The following is a 17934-nucleotide window of genomic DNA, read 5'->3' on the forward strand; positions in this document are numbered from 1 at the left end:
CCATGGGACAAATGCTATAGCCTTTTAAGCCTATTCATTTTGCACATATAAAAGATAGATTAGATTTGTATACATTGTACAGCCCTCGAGTGACTACTGTAAAGTCAGGCGCACACAGAGTCATGTATAATCTTTATTTACCTGAAACCACAAGCCTGTGTGATGCACATTACAATCGTCAGCGCTGAAATAAACAGTAGCTCTTATTTACAGTTGTTCGGGGTTCAAACATCCTGTTAAGGGACTGACTGCTTCTTTCAAAGTATATTATGCATCACAGTATTGCTGCACCACCACCACCCACCCAGATACTGCAGAACGTTATTAAATAACTTAGATTCGCAAAACAAAAAAAAGGCATGTTTGCTTATTTTGCACGCTCCCCCAACAAAAGATTTCCTTAGGAAAAGATGAATTGGTGGTTTTGAGCTTCATTTGACATTTGTACTGCTTTTTCTGTACGTATAGTTTTCATAGCATTTAATTACATATTAAATGGCATTATACATAGCTATAATATAAATTTACGATAAAATAATTTTGGCTACTTTCAATTTGGACATGCATCACTGTATATTGTACATTTATATAAAACTGACATTTTACAGAGTTTTAAAAAGGTGGCATGAAAACTCATATCCTCATTTAAGGTTGAAGGCAAAGCAAAGGTCTGTCTCCATGCATTGAAGATGCACATGGGCAGAGCAGTCCCATGTACAGATGACTGGCCTTGTTCAATTTCTTAAAAGTCCTAAAACACTGTTCATCATCCATTTAAAAAATACACCATTTTGTCACTTTTAAGTATATCTTTGTAATTATATAGATATGCATTTTTATTTTGCACATTTTTCATGCAGGTCTTGGAGAATGTGGTGTTGCTCAAAACACACATGCACAACACTAAAGCAAAACTTCACAGTTCCTGCAAAGGACTTTAGAGGAGGCGGCAGGCTTACTCTGCCCTAGCTGCAAGGAAGGGGGGAAGAAGAGAGAGAGAAGGATGAGTCAGAGGAGAAGAATGCCAGTCTTAAGCTCAAGAGTACAGACTTTGAAATTAATAGGTGAAAAAGAAATTAAACTCTGGACAGGGCTGATGTTAGTCATGAGGCATGGGTTGTGAGTTTGCAGTCTGACCAAAAAAGGGTCTTTAAATACCCTACTGAAGCTTGAGCATGGGTCTGGTCAAATGTTTTGATGTGAAGCCCACATGCACCAAATGGTTTATTTTGTTTAATTCAGCATCTCAAAACATACATGCATTTTGTGAAAAAATAAAAAAGACAAGACAAATGTTTACACATTTTTTAATAGAAACATCTGGTTGAGCAGTTTAGACCTGTTCTGTCATTGTTCAAAACACAAAAACACAGTTAAAAAAAAAAAAAAAATGGAATAAAATCAATCATTCAACTAGCATATTTAGCTTTTTTTTCATTTTTCAAATGTAACATCCAACAGAAATGAAAAGTATGGTTAAAATCGTGCTACACATTTCGGTATTGAAGTAAACTGGCTTAGACTAATCAGGTTATCTAATCTGATTAATCAGGTAGTTAATGGTTAAGCAGTAGACCGTTTTCTGGGGATAATGCCTAAAGCCAGAAAATGCGACCGCCTTTCCCTCGCATTCCATTACAAGGTGAAAATGTTCCACAAACCTCACGGTATGTAGTGAAAGAGTTTGTTCTGTAGACATGCTACTGGCCACCAGGCAAGGCCAAGCAGAGCACATTAACAGGTGAGAGGGTTGGTATGACATGAAGGCCAGAGCAAGCAGGTGAAGGCTAGAATGGGGCAGGAGAGGGTGTGTACTAGGTGAAGGCCAGAATGGGCAGGAGAAAGGATGTGTACTAGGTGAAGGCCCGAATGGGGCAGGAGATGGTCTGTACTAGATGAAGGCCAGAGTAAGCAGGCAATATAGCTGGTACTAGGTGAAGGCCAGAGAGCAGGTGTTCTAAGTGAAGGCCAGAGTTGGCAGTTCTCAGAATGCCCCTGCATATTCAGATTTACAATCTCCAAAATCAAGTGCATTGTCTCCTTCAAAAATACTCCGTGGCACCCAGAGAATCTTAAAACTGGGTGACTGCCGTCTGTTTCTCCTAGTTTATCCCAACAGCTGATGCCTCCCCCCTTTCTTTTTAAAGGCGTGATTTAGGGGAGACACTCAGCGCTGGCCGTCTAAGGATAGACGACCGCCATCAATCACAGAATGTTGCCGGGAACATCTTTATATTTAGATGTGAATCTATCAATGTCCCACTCACACACTGGATAGCCCATCCCAGTCTTGCTCCCTTTGTGAAATCCTGAGTTTGAGGAAGCTGGCTCACATGCTCAAAATGTAGTAACTGAACTTCCTACATTTAGCCATTCTCCTGATTCAAACATTTAAATCCCATCCATAGTAAAATACAGACACAGAGGATGCAACTCTGAACAAACTAGAGGATTCTTGGAACACAAGCCTTTATCCGGCACCCTGTATGGCAAAATCTTAGTATAGCCACCACCCTGCCCAAATAAAAACAGAAAAATAAAACCCCACATTAATGTTTTTCGCGTTACATAATTGAAGTAGGAGCCGCAATATCTAATTTAATTGGTGTGCCAAACGAAAGGGCTAATATCCGTCCTCTAAAAACCCATTTAAACTTTGTAAATGCCCAATAGCAGCAAGCCCAGAACACAACTTGCAGTCAAGACCAGTACTGGCAGAGTGAGGCTTCACGCCATAACGGGTGATCACGCTGCAGGTTAACTTCTCCGTTTCAGCAGGACACAAAGCCTCTAGACTGCAGACATCAGAATCCAGGCTTGTAAGGCCCCAGGCACTCCTGTTGTTCAGTATTTCAGCTTCGGTTATACAAGTCGAGTGGTTGGTGTCCACACACCCTGTTCTCACTGCCTTAATGGGCTGCTGAAGGAAAGAACTAATATCTGCAGACTCTCTGGCCCTCTTGGACTGAACGCTTCAAATCCGCAAGGCACTGAACATTGTGTCATTTTATGTTCCTGAATCCTACAGACATTATCTGCCAGTGTGAGAAGGGAATGGGTGCGGGGAGGACCATGTGAAGGAAGAGGGGAAAGAGAGACATGCCAGTGAGTTAGGACATGCAGGCTAGGGATACTCACTCTGTAAGGGAAGCAGTCGGAAGGCATTGGAGGAAAATGGCACAGTTAGGCTTGTTAAAAATACAAACACTTTTTAGAATGAGAACACAAGCCCTGCTGGCCTGATACTGCCGGAAGCATGCTCTCCAGAGGTACGCTAGTTAGTCTTAATCACATTGATGTAAAGTTGGAACGGTGTGATAGTATTATGGACTAACTTTAAAACTTATACACCGATTTACTATTTGGATAATGTGCTATGTACAGATTTACAGACTTTTCTACTAGCAAGCCCTTTGCGGTCAGAGCTGGGGCCAACAATATGGCCAAGGAAGTCTCCCCTCGATTTGTGCAAAATTCCTTTATGGGGCATCAGACCACAGTAGGGCCAGACCACAGTATTACTTGTGCTCAACAGATTATGTAATCAGCCACTTGGTATATTTATACATATTCAAGTACAGTATGTGCACATAATATCAACTGTATAATAATATAAGACGCAACAGTGCTTCTAAATTAACACAAGCTTTATGGTTCAGTGAATGTATCTTGGGGGAAAGAAAACAAGTCTGAAAAGATCAGGTTGTGTTATATTAAAGTCGAAATATCAATGACAGTTTTGCTGGATGTAGCATTGTGATTCGACTGAATCGAGTGATCGAAACATTTACATCTTTTACAACCCCTCCCTCTCCCCTCAAAATTAAATAACGCAAATCTCGATTAAGAACAAAAAAATATCATTAAAATACTGAAAAAGCACAATGAACCAGGGGACAAGGCAGGTGAGTTTATTAATTTTTTTCTGCACAACGTGGGCACACCTCAAGAGTTGACTGACAACAGTACTGTAAAGATTAGGTTTTAGGGCAGGCGGGTGGGGGTAACAACCAGGGGAGAAGGGATATTAATTTTGAGGTAGCTGTGCTCTGCCTAGTGCAGAAAAAAATGTTTCAATACAAAACAGGAATTAAAAAAAACAAACAAAAAAAAATGAACCCAAAAACATTAGACAGTGGGGGCAAGGTAAGGAGACGGAACAAAAATCTTAAAAGAACCTACATGCAACATGCTGAACATGCCATTTCCTTCTCGGTTTTTAGTCAACATAAATCTCGGTTTTTAGTCAACATAAATACTCATTCATTCGCTTAACCCTGCCTGTGCCTCTCCTCACATGATCCACCACAGCTCATACTGAAGACACAATGGTAAAACATTAGTAAACATGTCCTGTACATGCCTTTACCCCCTCAAACCCCAACCCCTCCACCCCTGTACGCATTTCCAAAAACTACAAAAACATCTGCATAAAATAGTGTTAAATCTCTGTACAGACTGTTCTTAAATATCTCCTTATATATTTAAGGGGGGGAATAAATGTGGTGGGTGGGGGAATAAACGGATTTGAAATGAGATATCAGACATCAGGACGAATTACATTCCCAATCCATTAAAAATATACATATATAAAAAAAAAAGACAAAACGAAAGAAAACTGGCAACGATAATTAAATGATTTCAGGAAAAATCCACCCCCCCCACCCCACCGGTTCCCCGGAATGACAGCTGAAGATACACATAGAAAAACGGTGACTTAGCTTGCGTGGCTTTGCCTTTCCTCTGTGAACGTTGCTTAATTAGGGATGCGTGTTAATCTCCACTCGTGGGCAGGCCACACGCGGTGGGTGGGTGGGGGAGGGGGGGAGGGGGGCTGGGACACACACCGTGCTCATGTCAGTCAGGACCAGAACATTTCGGCCACGTTAGTGTCAGTGCTGTACAGCCACAGCACCATGGGGAAGAAGACGGCCACAAAGGGCCAGGAAATGCCCTCCGTGCATGCGGACAGTGAGCAGGGCCTGTCGGGCGCGGCGCTGCTGGGCTTCTCCAGCTCTTTACCGGGCTCCAGGTAGTTGCGGGCAGAGAACTTGAGCAGCTCGTCCAGGAGGATGACGGGCAGCGAGATCTTCAGCACCATCAGCCACTGCGTCACGTTCAGAGGGGTGATCTGGAAGATGATCTGCAGAAGGGGGGAGGAGAGAAAAAAAAAAGGCTTGAGGCTTTTCAGTCCAACGATGGTTTATTTCTGGGTTCTAACGTTACGTTCCACACCGGCAGCTGATCGGATACGATAAATGAACAGGAGGAGGATCTTTATCCAGTCCTGAGAGAAAGTTCCAGAACAACTAGGGAGGAATGATGGAAATTGCCTCCTTTTATTGATGCAAATTTAATTTGGCAAACAGGCTAGAAGCTGGAGATTACAGAACCCAGCAGTCATTTAAGCCGTGTGCTTCAGGTTTTCAGCAACTCTCTGAGCGTCAGCCAACGAATGAAGAGCCAAGAGGCTGCGGCTGGCAAACTGGAAAAACCAGCGGGAAACCGCACCGCTGTGTGTCAGGACAAACGCAGTGCTGCGGAGCACCAAACGCAGCTAAACACTGCAAACACATTTTAGTCCAGTAAGGACTTAATATTCATTTCTTCTCTCAAGCAGGAAATATAAGCTTGTTTTAAGTTACCGTTTGTGGAAGTTGAAATTATTGCCAAATCCTAAAAGGAGCGAAATTCTCACCATATTGACAGCATAGCAAAACAGTAACAGAAATCAGAAATAAGATAAAAATAGTTGAGATAAAATCTTTTGCTGTTCATTGAACAGAGTGGTGCATGTCTGGGTAAGAAGACTTGCCAGCAGAGGGCAGCAATGAGCAGGTGCTGCCATATTTGAAAAAATAAATGAATAAATTTACGGAGAAATGGCACAGACAAGCCCGCCTTCAAATATGCAAACACACAGATAATAAAATATGTAGCGTAATTTGTATATGCAAGCACCACACACACACACACACACACACACACACACACACACACACACCAACTACCGCGATAATGTCAGCATCGACATTGATGTACGATAACGTTTTGTAAATACTCTCGGCCATGTCATTTTGAACATACACCACGAAAATGTGGATGGCTTCATTGGTTATCAGTGTTTCTATCGTTCATGCAGCTGAAAAAAAAAAAAAAAAAAATCATTCTGATCCCAATAATATTGTGTCACTGTCGTTGTCGTTATAGTTCTGGTGCCGAATCCACCATCCACTTAAGCTGAAACCGTTTTTAAAATAACATTTACAGTCATCGTTACAGTTCTGAAGTGAAGGCGTGGGCTTCAGGCTCTTACCGGCAGCGGCTCCACGTAGAGGATGAGGAAATGCAGGGACATGGACAGACAGATGGCTCCCAGCAGCCAGATGTTCTCCCAGGGGGGCATGCGCAGCAGGGACTGGTTCTCCGAGAGGCTGGAAGGCAGACAGGTGTGAGCCAGCATGACCTCAGCATGGGCCTGTGCACTTACATCACAGCTGGTACAGGCACTGCCAGAACAGCATCCTGCACCAGAGAGCACATAAGTGCACCACAGAGCACATAACTGCAGTATTTTTAGTCCACTTCATTCTGTGACATGGTACACGGGAAATAATTCACCGTCTTGCTACCCCGTCCCAGGCTTAAGTACAGTGGGCCGGGGGTGGGGCCTTTCGGCGGGTGCTGGAGGGATGCGAGACTCACCTGTTGAGGGCGTTGCACATCTCAATGGTCACCAGCACAGACAGGGCCATGGTCATGGGGTAGGGCGACTCAAACACAGTGCAGTCCAGGTCATCAAAATCAGGATTATCATTGGCACACTGCAGGAAGTGGCTCTGTGGGGGGGGGGGGGGGGGGTTGGTACAGTTAGCCAGCTGCACATGTCCAGTTTGGCGTGTGTGTGTGTGTGAGTGAGAAAGAGAACCAAAGGGAGGCCTCACCAGCTGGTACAGGGTGACTCTGGGGCCGTCATCAGCAGCGATGAACCACCAGGCAGCAGCTCCCACAGTTGCAGCTCCCACATAGCCTGTAGGGGGCAGCACTCAAATGTCATTTACAGGGAACTTTTATAAAATTCAGATACGCATGCACCCACACAGTCCCACCACCCCCAGGACCCGTTTGCCGTTTGTACTTTAATGATGTGCAGTCATTCTGCAACTGCTGATAAGCAAAGACTTTGCTCTGTGGAGCAAAGACAGTCTGCAAGTTCCACATGAGTGCTGCTATGCGCCATGTGCTTCAGTACCCAGAATGCTGCAAGGCAACATAGTGTGGTGTTTGTGCCTCCACCCAGTGTATATGCCTGTACACACACACACCAGCCACGTCACACACACGCGCCTGCCTCCCATTTTAACTGCAGGGACTTGGGTTAAAGGTGAGGGTGGGTAAAAGGGCACTTTATGGCCAGGTTATAAAAAAAACAAAACAAACAAACACAGGCACACACAAGCCTTCCGCTCTGCAGGGAGAGGGGTAGGTTAAAGAAGAGGGGGGTAGGGCACTCACAGCCGATAGCCAGGTATCTGAAGAAGAGCCAGCCGGAGATGAGGGGCTCGCGGGCGTTGCGGGGGGGCTTGTTCATGATGTCCAGGTCGGGGGGGTTGAAGCCGAGGGCGGTGGCGGGCAGCCCGTCTGTCACCAGGTTGACCCACAGCAGCTGCACCGGGATCAGCGCCTCGGGGAACCCCAGGGCTGCGGTCAGGAAGATGCTGTCGCCAAGAAAACACACGAGCATCAGACGCACATCCCACTCCAAACTGTGAAGTGGGGCTAAAAACACTTCAGCTGCACTATATGCTCAGGCAGCATTTACACCAGGGATCATGAAATCATGGTCCTCGAGGTCCAAGAACTGCTGGTTTTCCACATTCCCTTTACCTCAGAGTCTGGTGTGAATACAATCAAACAAATTAGTGCCACTGATTACCTGTGAGAAATTTGGATTCGAGGTCCAGATTTGATGATGGCTGATTTACACATTTTTGGCTCTTAAAGATCCACACCCTCCTTAACCCAGGGTCTCCCTTACCACACGACCTCGCCCACGTTGGAGGAGATGAGGTAGCGGATGAACTGCTTCATGTTGTTGTAGATGGCGCGGCCCTCCTCCACCGCGGCCACGATGGAGGAGAAGTTGTCGTCGGCGAGGACCATCTCGGAGGCGGTCTTGGCCACGGCGGTTCCGGAGCCCATGGCGATGCCGATCTCCGCCTTCTTCAGAGCGGGGGCGTCGTTCACACCGTCCCCGGTCTGAGAGGAGGACACCGCAACAGCATGAGCCAAAAGCCACAACAATTACCAAGACCTCTTGATTATGAATATGATTAATACGAGTTGCATATCCACTCAATGAATGTACAGAGCCCTAGAGTAGAACGGATACTGAAGTATAGACCTTCCATGAGCCCCGTTTCTAAGGTGGAATCATTATTAATCCTGGTTGTCCAAGTTATTCCTCAGTCTTTTTTGAATCCACAATGGAGCCACAGAGGTGCTGAAATGTTGCTGTGAAGTAAGCAAGAGTACATGACCTCAATTTAAGAACCATTCCATCGCCAGCTTACCATGGCGGTGATCTCATCGAAGGACTGCAGGAACTCCACGATCTTGGACTTGTGAGAGGGCTCCACCCGGGCGAAGCAGCGCGCCTTCAGGACCGCCTCGCGCTGGTTATGGGGGGAGAGGTCGTCGAACTCGCGGCCGGTGAAGGCCATGTTGTCGACATCATCCTCCTCAGAGAAGATGCCGATGCGGCGGCAGATGGCCACGGCCGTGCCCTTGTTGTCCCCGGTGATCATGATGACGCGGATGCCCGCCAGGCGGCACAGCTTGATGGAGGCCGCCACCTCGGTCCTGGGGGGGTCCAGCATCCCCACGCAGCCCACAAATGTCAGGTCAGACTGTGTGCAGAGAACCACGGTGCGCAGATTAATTAAGTGGGCCGCACGTCAATTCAGCACAAGACAAACACACTACACAGGATTTTTAAAAGTATGAGCAATGGCAACACCGGTATTTCTACCTCGTACTCGATGAAGCGAGCGGTGTCCACTAGGACCAGGTCCTCCATCTTGAGGGGATTGTCTCGCGTGGCCAGGGCCAGGCAGCGCAGAGTGTCCCTGCCCGTGCCGTAGTCACGGATCACGGACATGATCTTCTCCTTGATGCCAGCGGTCATGGGGACCTTGGTGCTGCCCACTCGAACGTGGGTGCACCTGTCAATCACGCCTTCAGGGGCACCCTGTGACACAAAACATCCAACTGAAGCCCCACGCATCTGACAAGGGGCCCCACAACCCAACGAGAGGACGCTGAACCTCGTCAGGGCCGGGCTTGCAGAAGCCTGCACCACACATCTCGAGAGCCAATCAAAACTTTGTGGAATTGCCCAATTAAACTCAAGTAATAAATGTAGAAATTCAATATTTAACGGTTCTGGATATTACATCAATAATTTTACATATTAATCAGTTTCAGGTTGGTCTTTATTAGCCCTATGACGTTACTCCACATGTATTTCAGTTTTCTTAGTGAAAGATTAGTGGGTGACTGTATAGAAAAAAGCATAGTTAGAAATTGGGCTTGTAATCCAGAGGTTACAGGTTCCCTTGTTTGAGGTACTCAATTGGAATCGCTTCAGGATTATGGTTGGAATAAAGGGGTGGGAGGCACGTTACCTTGACGAACATCTTGCCCATGGAGGAACGGGCCTTGTTGGGTGTGCAGTACACGGACATGGACTTCCTGTCTCTGGAGAACTCCAGGGTGAACTCTTTCTTCATCAGTTGCTTGATCACCTGATGACCCAGACATTACATCAATGAAACGCAACAGGTCTGCACCATTCGACTGGGCTAATCAGAGAATACAGTCAGTATGCAAGACTATGGTAGTTATTCTATATGACTAAACAGTTGATGCATGTGCCTTATATTACAGTACAATGTCAGTAACGCACTCTGGCCACTCGAAGCAGCCACAGGGAGGCGCACTGAACCATAACACAACTGTCCAACAACACTCACCGAGTTGCAGGCGTTCGCCCTCTCAATCTTGGATAAGTTCTTAACATCGGTGTCAAACACGTTCATCTTTTCCACCAGGCAGGTCAGGGCAGTTTCTGTGGCCTCGCCTACTTTTTCGTACACCCCCTTGGTCTGAGGATGGACAGAGACAGACAGACACACAGGTTTACTGCGAATCCATTCTATGGACCCCATTCATCAAGTTCATCAGCTAAAGTAGGGTGAGGGTTCGACAGGTTGGCACTGACCTCGTTGAAGTCCAGAGAGGAGTCATTGCACAGGGCACAGATGGTGGCAATCTCCACCAGGGCGTCATACTGGGAGGTTTTAACAAGCTTTCCATCATGAAATCTGCCAGACAGAGAAAAACTGTCAAGATGAAATCTTGACACCACATGCTAGCTCCAGATTTAGCTGCTCAGTACCAAGTCTCGACTTGTTGACAGGTGTCAGTAATTGACAATAGTGTTGATGGCTTATGGACCATCTCTCGAGCACTGTACAAACAACTTGCCTACAGATTAGTTTTACATTTTAATCCTTGCAGTGTTGTCATTGCCCCTTTCATTTTTTCAAATAGTTTTTTTATTTTTATATGGTTATTTTAATGCCATTAAGTTGTGACCCAACAATAATATTTTGTTCACAAATGCAAAATATTGTAAGTAGAAAATTACAAAGAAATCTTTTCTGTCAACCAAATTTGGGATCGGAATTGTGCCACCTTAAGTTGCCACAGTGCAGGCTGCATTCAGACACCATGATCACGGAAGCTAGTGTGAGCACTCTTCCAGGGCCTACGCTGTGATCCAGACCTCATTTACACCTTCAGACTACACATGTAGCAGGAACGCCTTTTCAGCTTGTGAATGTGACTCCGAACAGACCCCATATGAAGCTGCAGTGCAAGACAAACTCAATTTTTATCTGCCTAATTTTATATAAAGAAAATTAAATTAAGAGCCTCCCAGTGCCCCCTTTTTAAAATGATAAATTAAATAAATAAATAAATAAATAAATAAAAACAATTACAAAATAAAAAAATTAATAAAACAGGATGTAACCCTTCACAGGCAAATGACTTGTGCTCAGAGCTAGTTATGGGTAGTGGCTACAGGTTGTATAGGGGGTCTAAAGATGGCTGTGCAGAAAGGCAGCTAGTTCCATTCGAGTCCAAGGCAGCCATTGTTTATTTCAGTCCACAGGAATACCAGATGCCGGCCAAGGACATGCGAGTGCCAAAGCACACACGATGAATACTGATCAAAGCCGACAATGGCTAGGATGGCTTTAGGATGACACCCACACCCCCCATCCTCCTCCCGTCAGCCACCTTCAGGCCCAGCAAACGCTTCTGCCCCTCAGAGAAGTCAAACGCTTCTGCCCCTCAGAGACATTTCAACGTTTCCCCCCAAATGGGGCCTGGAGGGACAGGTTTACATTACCAGTCTACTTTACAGTCTGTTTACGTCAACATTTATTTCTTTTTAAAAACAAATTGGAGAGGGACCATTTTTGACGTCATCCGAAACGGTCGATCAGCATTGGTTTATTTAATAAACAATTTTTGTAAGGTATGCAATGTTTATTGTTCCTGTTTTACCACAGTTCTATCAAAATTGGTCTTGATATTTTGCATGGCGTCCTGGTTTGGTAGCCGCAGCCTAGCTTATAAACACAGGCTGATGAGCCGACTAGCCAATAAAGCGACTGCGGAAGATCAGGCACAGCTCCAGGACCTGCATCTTAACAAGTCATCAGGAAGGCCTATTCACTCCCGGACTGCTCTGCTCATAAACATTAAAGTTAAAGCAACATTTAATATTGGTGGCATTAAAGATCAAAAGGAGCTGGATTCAATGGCTACAGTCCCCGTCTGTTTGAATAAATTCCTTCCTGAATCTAAGTGAGTCCAACAGTGACCATAAGATGAAGGAGTGAAATGATCTCAGATCATAGAAAATGAATGCGTGACGGCATACTACTCAGACTGAAGAAATGGGAAGGTGGGGAGGGTAACTGAAGATAGCACGCAGCTCAGCTCTGATGGGTGAATGAAGGGGAAACGCATGATTGACAGCTGTGGGTATATGGCAGGGTACTCACACTTCTCCTTCAGGGGCGTAGGTGGAGCCAGAGATGGTGAACTCGCTCAGAGAGCAGCCCTCTCCTTCAGCCTTGTCAAGGACGAACATCTGTGACAAACACACAACAGCTTATTATAAAACTCATTTTTACAAGAGGATATATTGTGGATAATATGCTGGGTAAACCTTCTGAAAGTCCATTAGCATTAAGCAGCTACAGTTGCAGCCAAATGAACCAATAACCTCAGGTTTCATGCACTGCCTGGCCTCAGTGCTCGTCAATGCTTCACCAAGCCTGTTCAGTCAAGCACAGCAGATGGCAGCACATGCCACTGCACAGCAAGGCCTAGCTAAGGAGGCCTCTCTGAAGGCGCACAGGAGAGAAGACGGAGAAACACACAGGGGAACTGGAGCTAAAACAGATATCCTCCTCCCTGCTCGTCTGTGTACACTCATCACCGGCAGGCTTCAGGGCTGATACTGGCCTCTGCCATTCCTGAAAGTCTGGGACAGGAGTTTATAAGTAATCTATGGCCGTGAGGGGAGAAGTCTTGTCTTACGATGGGCACGCACACACACGCACACACACAACACACACACACACATACCAACCCTCAGAACAACTCAGCAGGGAGGGCTCTACGGAAGCAAACAGGAAGTAATTAATTATGGAGGGGGGGAGGGGTTGTGAACTGCTCAAACAGTCAACAGATTCGACTTCAATGGGCCCTTGTATCACATGTAACAAAGCCCTCCCCATTTGCATTGTTCATTCAGTTGGCCTCCTATACGAATGTAAATTTCATTAATTACACAGTGACCGGGGAGGAGCTCAATGAGGGTTTTACAGTTAGCTACCCAGTGCCATGACTCCCCATCCCTCCCCTCCTCCCCCTCCGGGGTAGGCCAATCGAGAGAGGAAGTGAGACTGTAAGCAACTAACGACAGAAGTGCATGCTAGGTATGCAGACTACTGAAAAACCGGGAACAAAACACAGGGGAAAAGGCACCCACCCTAAAAACCTTTGGTGCCATTTAAAGTCAAAAGTATAAAATGGAAATGGGAAATTGTATCATTTAAACATGCCCTTTTAAAGTCTGCGATTTTCTACACTCCCGGGCTGATGTAAAAAGTGTAAACTTGCGGAATTAATAATACAGAGCAGTGCATGGCTCTCTTCCCGGCCTGGGGGGAAGCGCACAGAGCGAGCCGACGCAGGCTCCCAGTGTGAAGGAGCCAGTCAAACGCAAGGTCAGTTATGCAACACCACTGCAAGTAACCTGACTGCTGAATATAGATGAGCTGAGCGGAGGACCAGAGGGAGACCCGCTCTGCCTGAGAGGGAAGGGGGAACACACTGCCAGAGAGCAAACATGAAAGAAAGAAAAAGAAAGGGAAGAAATACAAGCACAGAGACAGGAACAAGAACAAAAACAAAACTGACAGAAGTTAAACGAGGATGGAGAACTGCAGGGAGGGAGCAGAAGAGGTGTAGTCTGCTCGTCACCATCCAAATATCTGTTTTCCTGCCTTTAGACGCAGTGCAATGGCGTCTCAGTAGGCTACAGCACACACAATCACCCACCACACTCAATCAACCCTCTGTGCTCACTTAATTAGGCTCTAGCTTTGAAACTGCAGGCTGCAGATGTTCCATTCACAGACATTAAACAGAACTTCACTAACACGCACTCCTATTGGTTTAAAGATGGCCGATTTCTGCACCGTTCCTACAGGAGTGCTGTCAGGACTAGACAAAAGCAAATTTAACAACCTGTCCCGTCCCCCCCCACCCCCTAAGACGCCGTGGCGAATGGCGGGGCCTCACCCGGCAGACGGACATCTGGTTAGTGGTGAGGGTGCCGGTCTTGTCAGAGCAGATGACGGAGGTGCAGCCCAGCGTCTCCACGGAGGGCAGGCTGCGCACGATGGCGTTCTTCTTGGCCATGCGGCGCGTGCCCAGCGCCAGGCAGGTGGTGATGACGGCGGGCAGGCCCTCGGGGATGGCGGCCACGGCCAGCGCCACGGCGATCTTGAAGTAGTAGACGGCGCCGCGGATCCAGGACCCGCCGTGGACGGGGTCGTTGAAGTGGCCGATGTTGATGATCCACACGGCGATGCAGATGAGCGAGATGACCTTGGACAGCTGCTCTCCGAACTCGTCCAGCTTCTGCTGCAGGGGCGTCTTCTCCTGCTCCGTGCTGGCCATCTCGTCGCGGATCTTGCCGATCTCGGTGTTGACGCCCGTGGCGACCACCACGCCTACCGCCTTGCCGGCGGCGATATTGGTGCCCTGCAACCAGACGGCACCAGGTCAGAGCAGGAAGGGCAAACGAGGCCTGGGGCCGTGTTCCACAAAGCAGGGCTACCGAGGGGGCTGGATGACTGTTAAAACACGGAACACCCCCAAATGTCGACTAAACTAAAAAGAGCCATTTTGGGTTTTACTCCGTGCCTTTATACGGCTAAGAGTAATCCAGCTGTGTGGCACAGGCCCTTTGAGTGAGTTTGGACCAACACAAGGCATTATTCTCCCACTGCAGATACAAACAGGTCGGGCTTTGTTCAGTGACAGAGTGTCACAGGCAAATGAAGAAACTCCATTACTGGAAGTTTACATCTAGACAAAAGTATAACCCTCTTCCCACCACCTCAGTCACCAGAACGCGGAAGTGCTTTGGCATGAGAAGTTCCCAAGAGTACGGCAAAACGCACGTCATTTACTTGGAAGAGGAGAGCCTGGCAGTGTTTATACAGCGCTTTGCTGAACATCAACTCAACCAGCATGCAAAAAAGTAGTGGAAGAGCCAAACCACTACACCGCGAACGCGTGTATGAGTGCGCTCTCTCTCCCATTGGACGGTCTCCAATAAAACAGCCGGCAAAGCCAGAATACAGAATACAGAATGCGTTGGGGGTGGGGTGGGGGAGGCTGTGGCACGGTTGTGGATACTCACAGAGAAGAGCATGTTCTTCTTGTCCTGGTTGACGGCACGAGGGTCAGGCACTGGGTCAGTATGCTTGATGACGGATACAGACTCTCCTGTAATCGAAGGGTGAGGGGTCAGGAGGGAAAGAAAAAGCTTCCATAAAATGCAACCAAGGTGGCCTTTCTACATCTAGCCTATACTCCACTCTCCTGTCACTTTCTCCCTGCATTTCTGCAGCAGCTGAACTATGAGGACTTGAACAAGGCAGTCACAGATGATGATGGCAATGTTCACAATGAGACATACTCCATACAATAGCTCTATATGCCAGATTGAACTGCAGATTTTGAAAATTAGATCAAAATTTGGGTTTCCAGTCAAGTACACACCCCCAAAAAAAAAACCTAATTATTGAGAAACTGGCATGCTAAATACGGTTTCCACCCTCCCATTTTGGTGCAAATGTAATAAAGGTTTGCTCTGCATCAGGAGGGACAGATGCATCCAGTGGCTGCCTGGCTGGTGTAGCATACAGTACTGTCCCAGTAAAACACCCAGGAGAGATCTCTCTCAGCAGCACCATGGTCTTCACTTGGCCCTTATTCCCCCCTCAATTATTCCTCAATCACAGATGCTGCTTTTGGGATCTCTTGAGCATTAAGAACCCAGATTCATTAACAATAAACAACGGAAAAAAAAGAAAAAGAAAAAGTCAGGAGTAACATTATAGAAAGAAATGCGTTTAGATGATTCAGGCACAAGTAGTGCAAGAAATTCAGGGTGGCAGTGCCTCAGACAGCCTTCAGAACGCTCCCAACGTCATCAGCAGAGCCAGCTGTGCGGATCGCGCATACTAAAACGAGCCAATGGCCACACAGCGATGGTGCAGAAGCTCAACTACAGCCTGCTGCATTACGGCTGGGAGTGTGTGGGACAGGTGACTGACAGGCTCCAGGATACAGGAGCACGGTTGGCCCGATCCTACCGGAGCAACAGGCAACATTTCAAAAGCAGGCGCTTCTCACCGGTCAGGATGGATTGGTCTACTCGCAGGGTCGTGGACTTGATTGAAGAGAGGCGGATGTCGGCAGGAACCTTGTCACCCACTGGGGAAGGAAACATGGAAAAAAAGGGGGGAGGGGGTCATTAGAAGCTCATAACACAACCTAAATGCAGCAAGTTACCAAGTGACTCTAAGTTTCCGAGGTCAGCAGACATTGGGAGGTTACAGTTGGGGACAGGCTGACCCCTTTATGAGGACAGCGTGCCAACTTTAATGAGTTTAGCAAGAAAATTACTTGGCTGGGTGGGTGGTAAATAGCCTTGGAGACATGCATGATTGGATTTTTTGGAGCCAAAAAAAAAAAAATATCTAGCCAAATTGTGCACTGCTGTAAATGGTAAATGGTTGGCATTTATATAGCACTTTTATCCAAAGCGCTGTACAATTGATGCTTCTCATTCACCCATTCATACACACACTCACACACTGAAGGTGATTGGCTGTCATGCAAGGCGCCGACCAGCTCGTCAGGGGCATTTGGGGTTAGGTGTCTTGCTCAGGGACACTTCCAACACAGCCCGGGCGGGGGATCGAACCGGCAACCCTCCGACTGCCAGACGACTGCTCTTACTGCCTGAGCCATGTCGCCCCATAAATTATATTTTACTACTTTAACTCACTTCTGCATCAAGATATCTAGGGGCCCAAAAACCTAATTACTCTGAAAATGAATAAAATGTTTTGTCCATTATAAAGCATACAAGATTTGCCCCAAATGGTTTACACTGATGATGTAAAAAATGTGACAGTGGTATACATACATACATACATACATCTGTAATCATTTCAGGCTTGCAAGTTCTCTGCACAGTAATGTATTACCTTTTGTTGAAATTTATTCAGAGTGCTATGCTACTTGGCCCCCAATACAAACATGCCTAGCATTATTAGCAAAGGCTAACAGTGGTCCAGAACAGCAAATGCAAATATATATGACAATGTAACCAATGCAAATGTTACAAGCAGTAAAATGAACATCTACGCCAACTTCATGGGCATTATAGAGTTTATGCTTCCTCATCGGACCTCGCCAAAGCCACGTCACCATGGCAAAATTATGCTTTCAAGTTGGCTTCCAAAAACCAGAAGAAAGCAATTACGACTGGAGTGCCTGCATATTACTGCTTAATGTTATAGATGACTGACTTTGTACATGCCATACACCTCAGGAAAGCTTACTGTTCTCCAGAATTCTCAATCAGAATGAACAGAAAACATTTTACTGTGGAACAAACAAGCAACTGGGGTACTATGCCCAGCCAATGAAATGCCAGCCCCATGTTCCCACTTGCATGTTTATTCCTCAAAAGACATGATCTATGTGGAAAACCAAGGGTAGGAGTCAATTTGTGCTCAAAAATCAACATTTACATGCCATTATGAATGTCACCGAAACCCTTTAGGTAACACTTGAAAACCCTTTTTGCTTTTGGAAGGCGGCCCTCTGCAGAATGGCAGAGTGAAGGTGAAAGCCTTCCCAAGGGGGGAAGTTCTTTTGTCCCAGGAACAAACGACGAACAGTCAGCAGCGAGATTCCAAGCCAAGAGGGAGGGGAGACCTGGTTTCCGCTGAATTTCCGAGACGATGCACTTCAGTCCCTTGGAGGGGACCTTTTTCATTTTTTGCTTTAGCGGTTGCGGTGTAAACCCATTACTACGGGACAGCGTCACGCCTGTTCTAGGGGTTCATCAGTGTGGTGAGGTAAAGATAGGAACATGAGAAAAGAAGAGTCAAGTCTGCCCACCCAGACACTTACATAAATACCCATGGATAATTAAAAGGTGCCTAAAGAGCTGGGAGAACTATTTGGCTGGTGGTT

At 46.5% G+C, this 17934-nt stretch overlaps 1 protein-coding gene and 1 long non-coding RNA gene across 4 annotated transcripts in view; both read right to left on the reverse strand.

Annotated features, from left to right (window-relative positions):
- Positions 1-120: 120 nt before the first annotated feature.
- LOC133141052 (uncharacterized) lies at positions 121-4228 on the reverse strand. The gene is made up of 2 exons (XR_009710046.1): positions 3139-4228; positions 121-969 (listed from the first exon to the last, which is right to left on the reverse strand). It is a non-coding gene; the product is annotated as an uncharacterized LOC133141052 (long non-coding RNA).
- A 585-nt stretch (positions 4229-4813) lies between these two features.
- The window catches only part of LOC133141050 (sarcoplasmic/endoplasmic reticulum calcium ATPase 2), a 33665-nt gene continuing 20544 nt past the window's right edge, over positions 4814-17934 (reverse strand). For all 3 annotated transcript variants that reach the window (XM_061261425.1, XM_061261422.1, XM_061261424.1), the window contains exons 7-21: positions 16078-16158; positions 15080-15165; positions 13951-14415; positions 12141-12229; positions 10283-10385; positions 10035-10166; positions 9687-9806; positions 9032-9250; positions 8574-8909; positions 8039-8259; positions 7516-7718; positions 6945-7030; positions 6706-6839; positions 6317-6434; positions 4814-5143 (exon numbers count right to left, since the gene is read on the reverse strand). In XM_061261425.1, coding sequence (XP_061117409.1) covers positions 4862-5143; positions 6317-6434; positions 6706-6839; positions 6945-7030; positions 7516-7718; positions 8039-8259; positions 8574-8909; positions 9032-9250; positions 9687-9806; positions 10035-10166; positions 10283-10385; positions 12141-12229; positions 13951-14415; positions 15080-15165; positions 16078-16158 — 2675 coding nt within the window. In that variant the 3' untranslated portion in view covers positions 4814-4861. The remainder of the gene's footprint in view (positions 5144-6316; positions 6435-6705; positions 6840-6944; positions 7031-7515; positions 7719-8038; positions 8260-8573; positions 8910-9031; positions 9251-9686; positions 9807-10034; positions 10167-10282; positions 10386-12140; positions 12230-13950; positions 14416-15079; positions 15166-16077; positions 16159-17934) is intronic.

Source organism: Conger conger, chromosome 11, assembly GCF_963514075.1.
Source record: "Conger conger chromosome 11, fConCon1.1, whole genome shotgun sequence".
Lineage (NCBI taxonomy): Eukaryota > Metazoa > Chordata > Actinopteri > Anguilliformes > Congridae > Conger > Conger conger.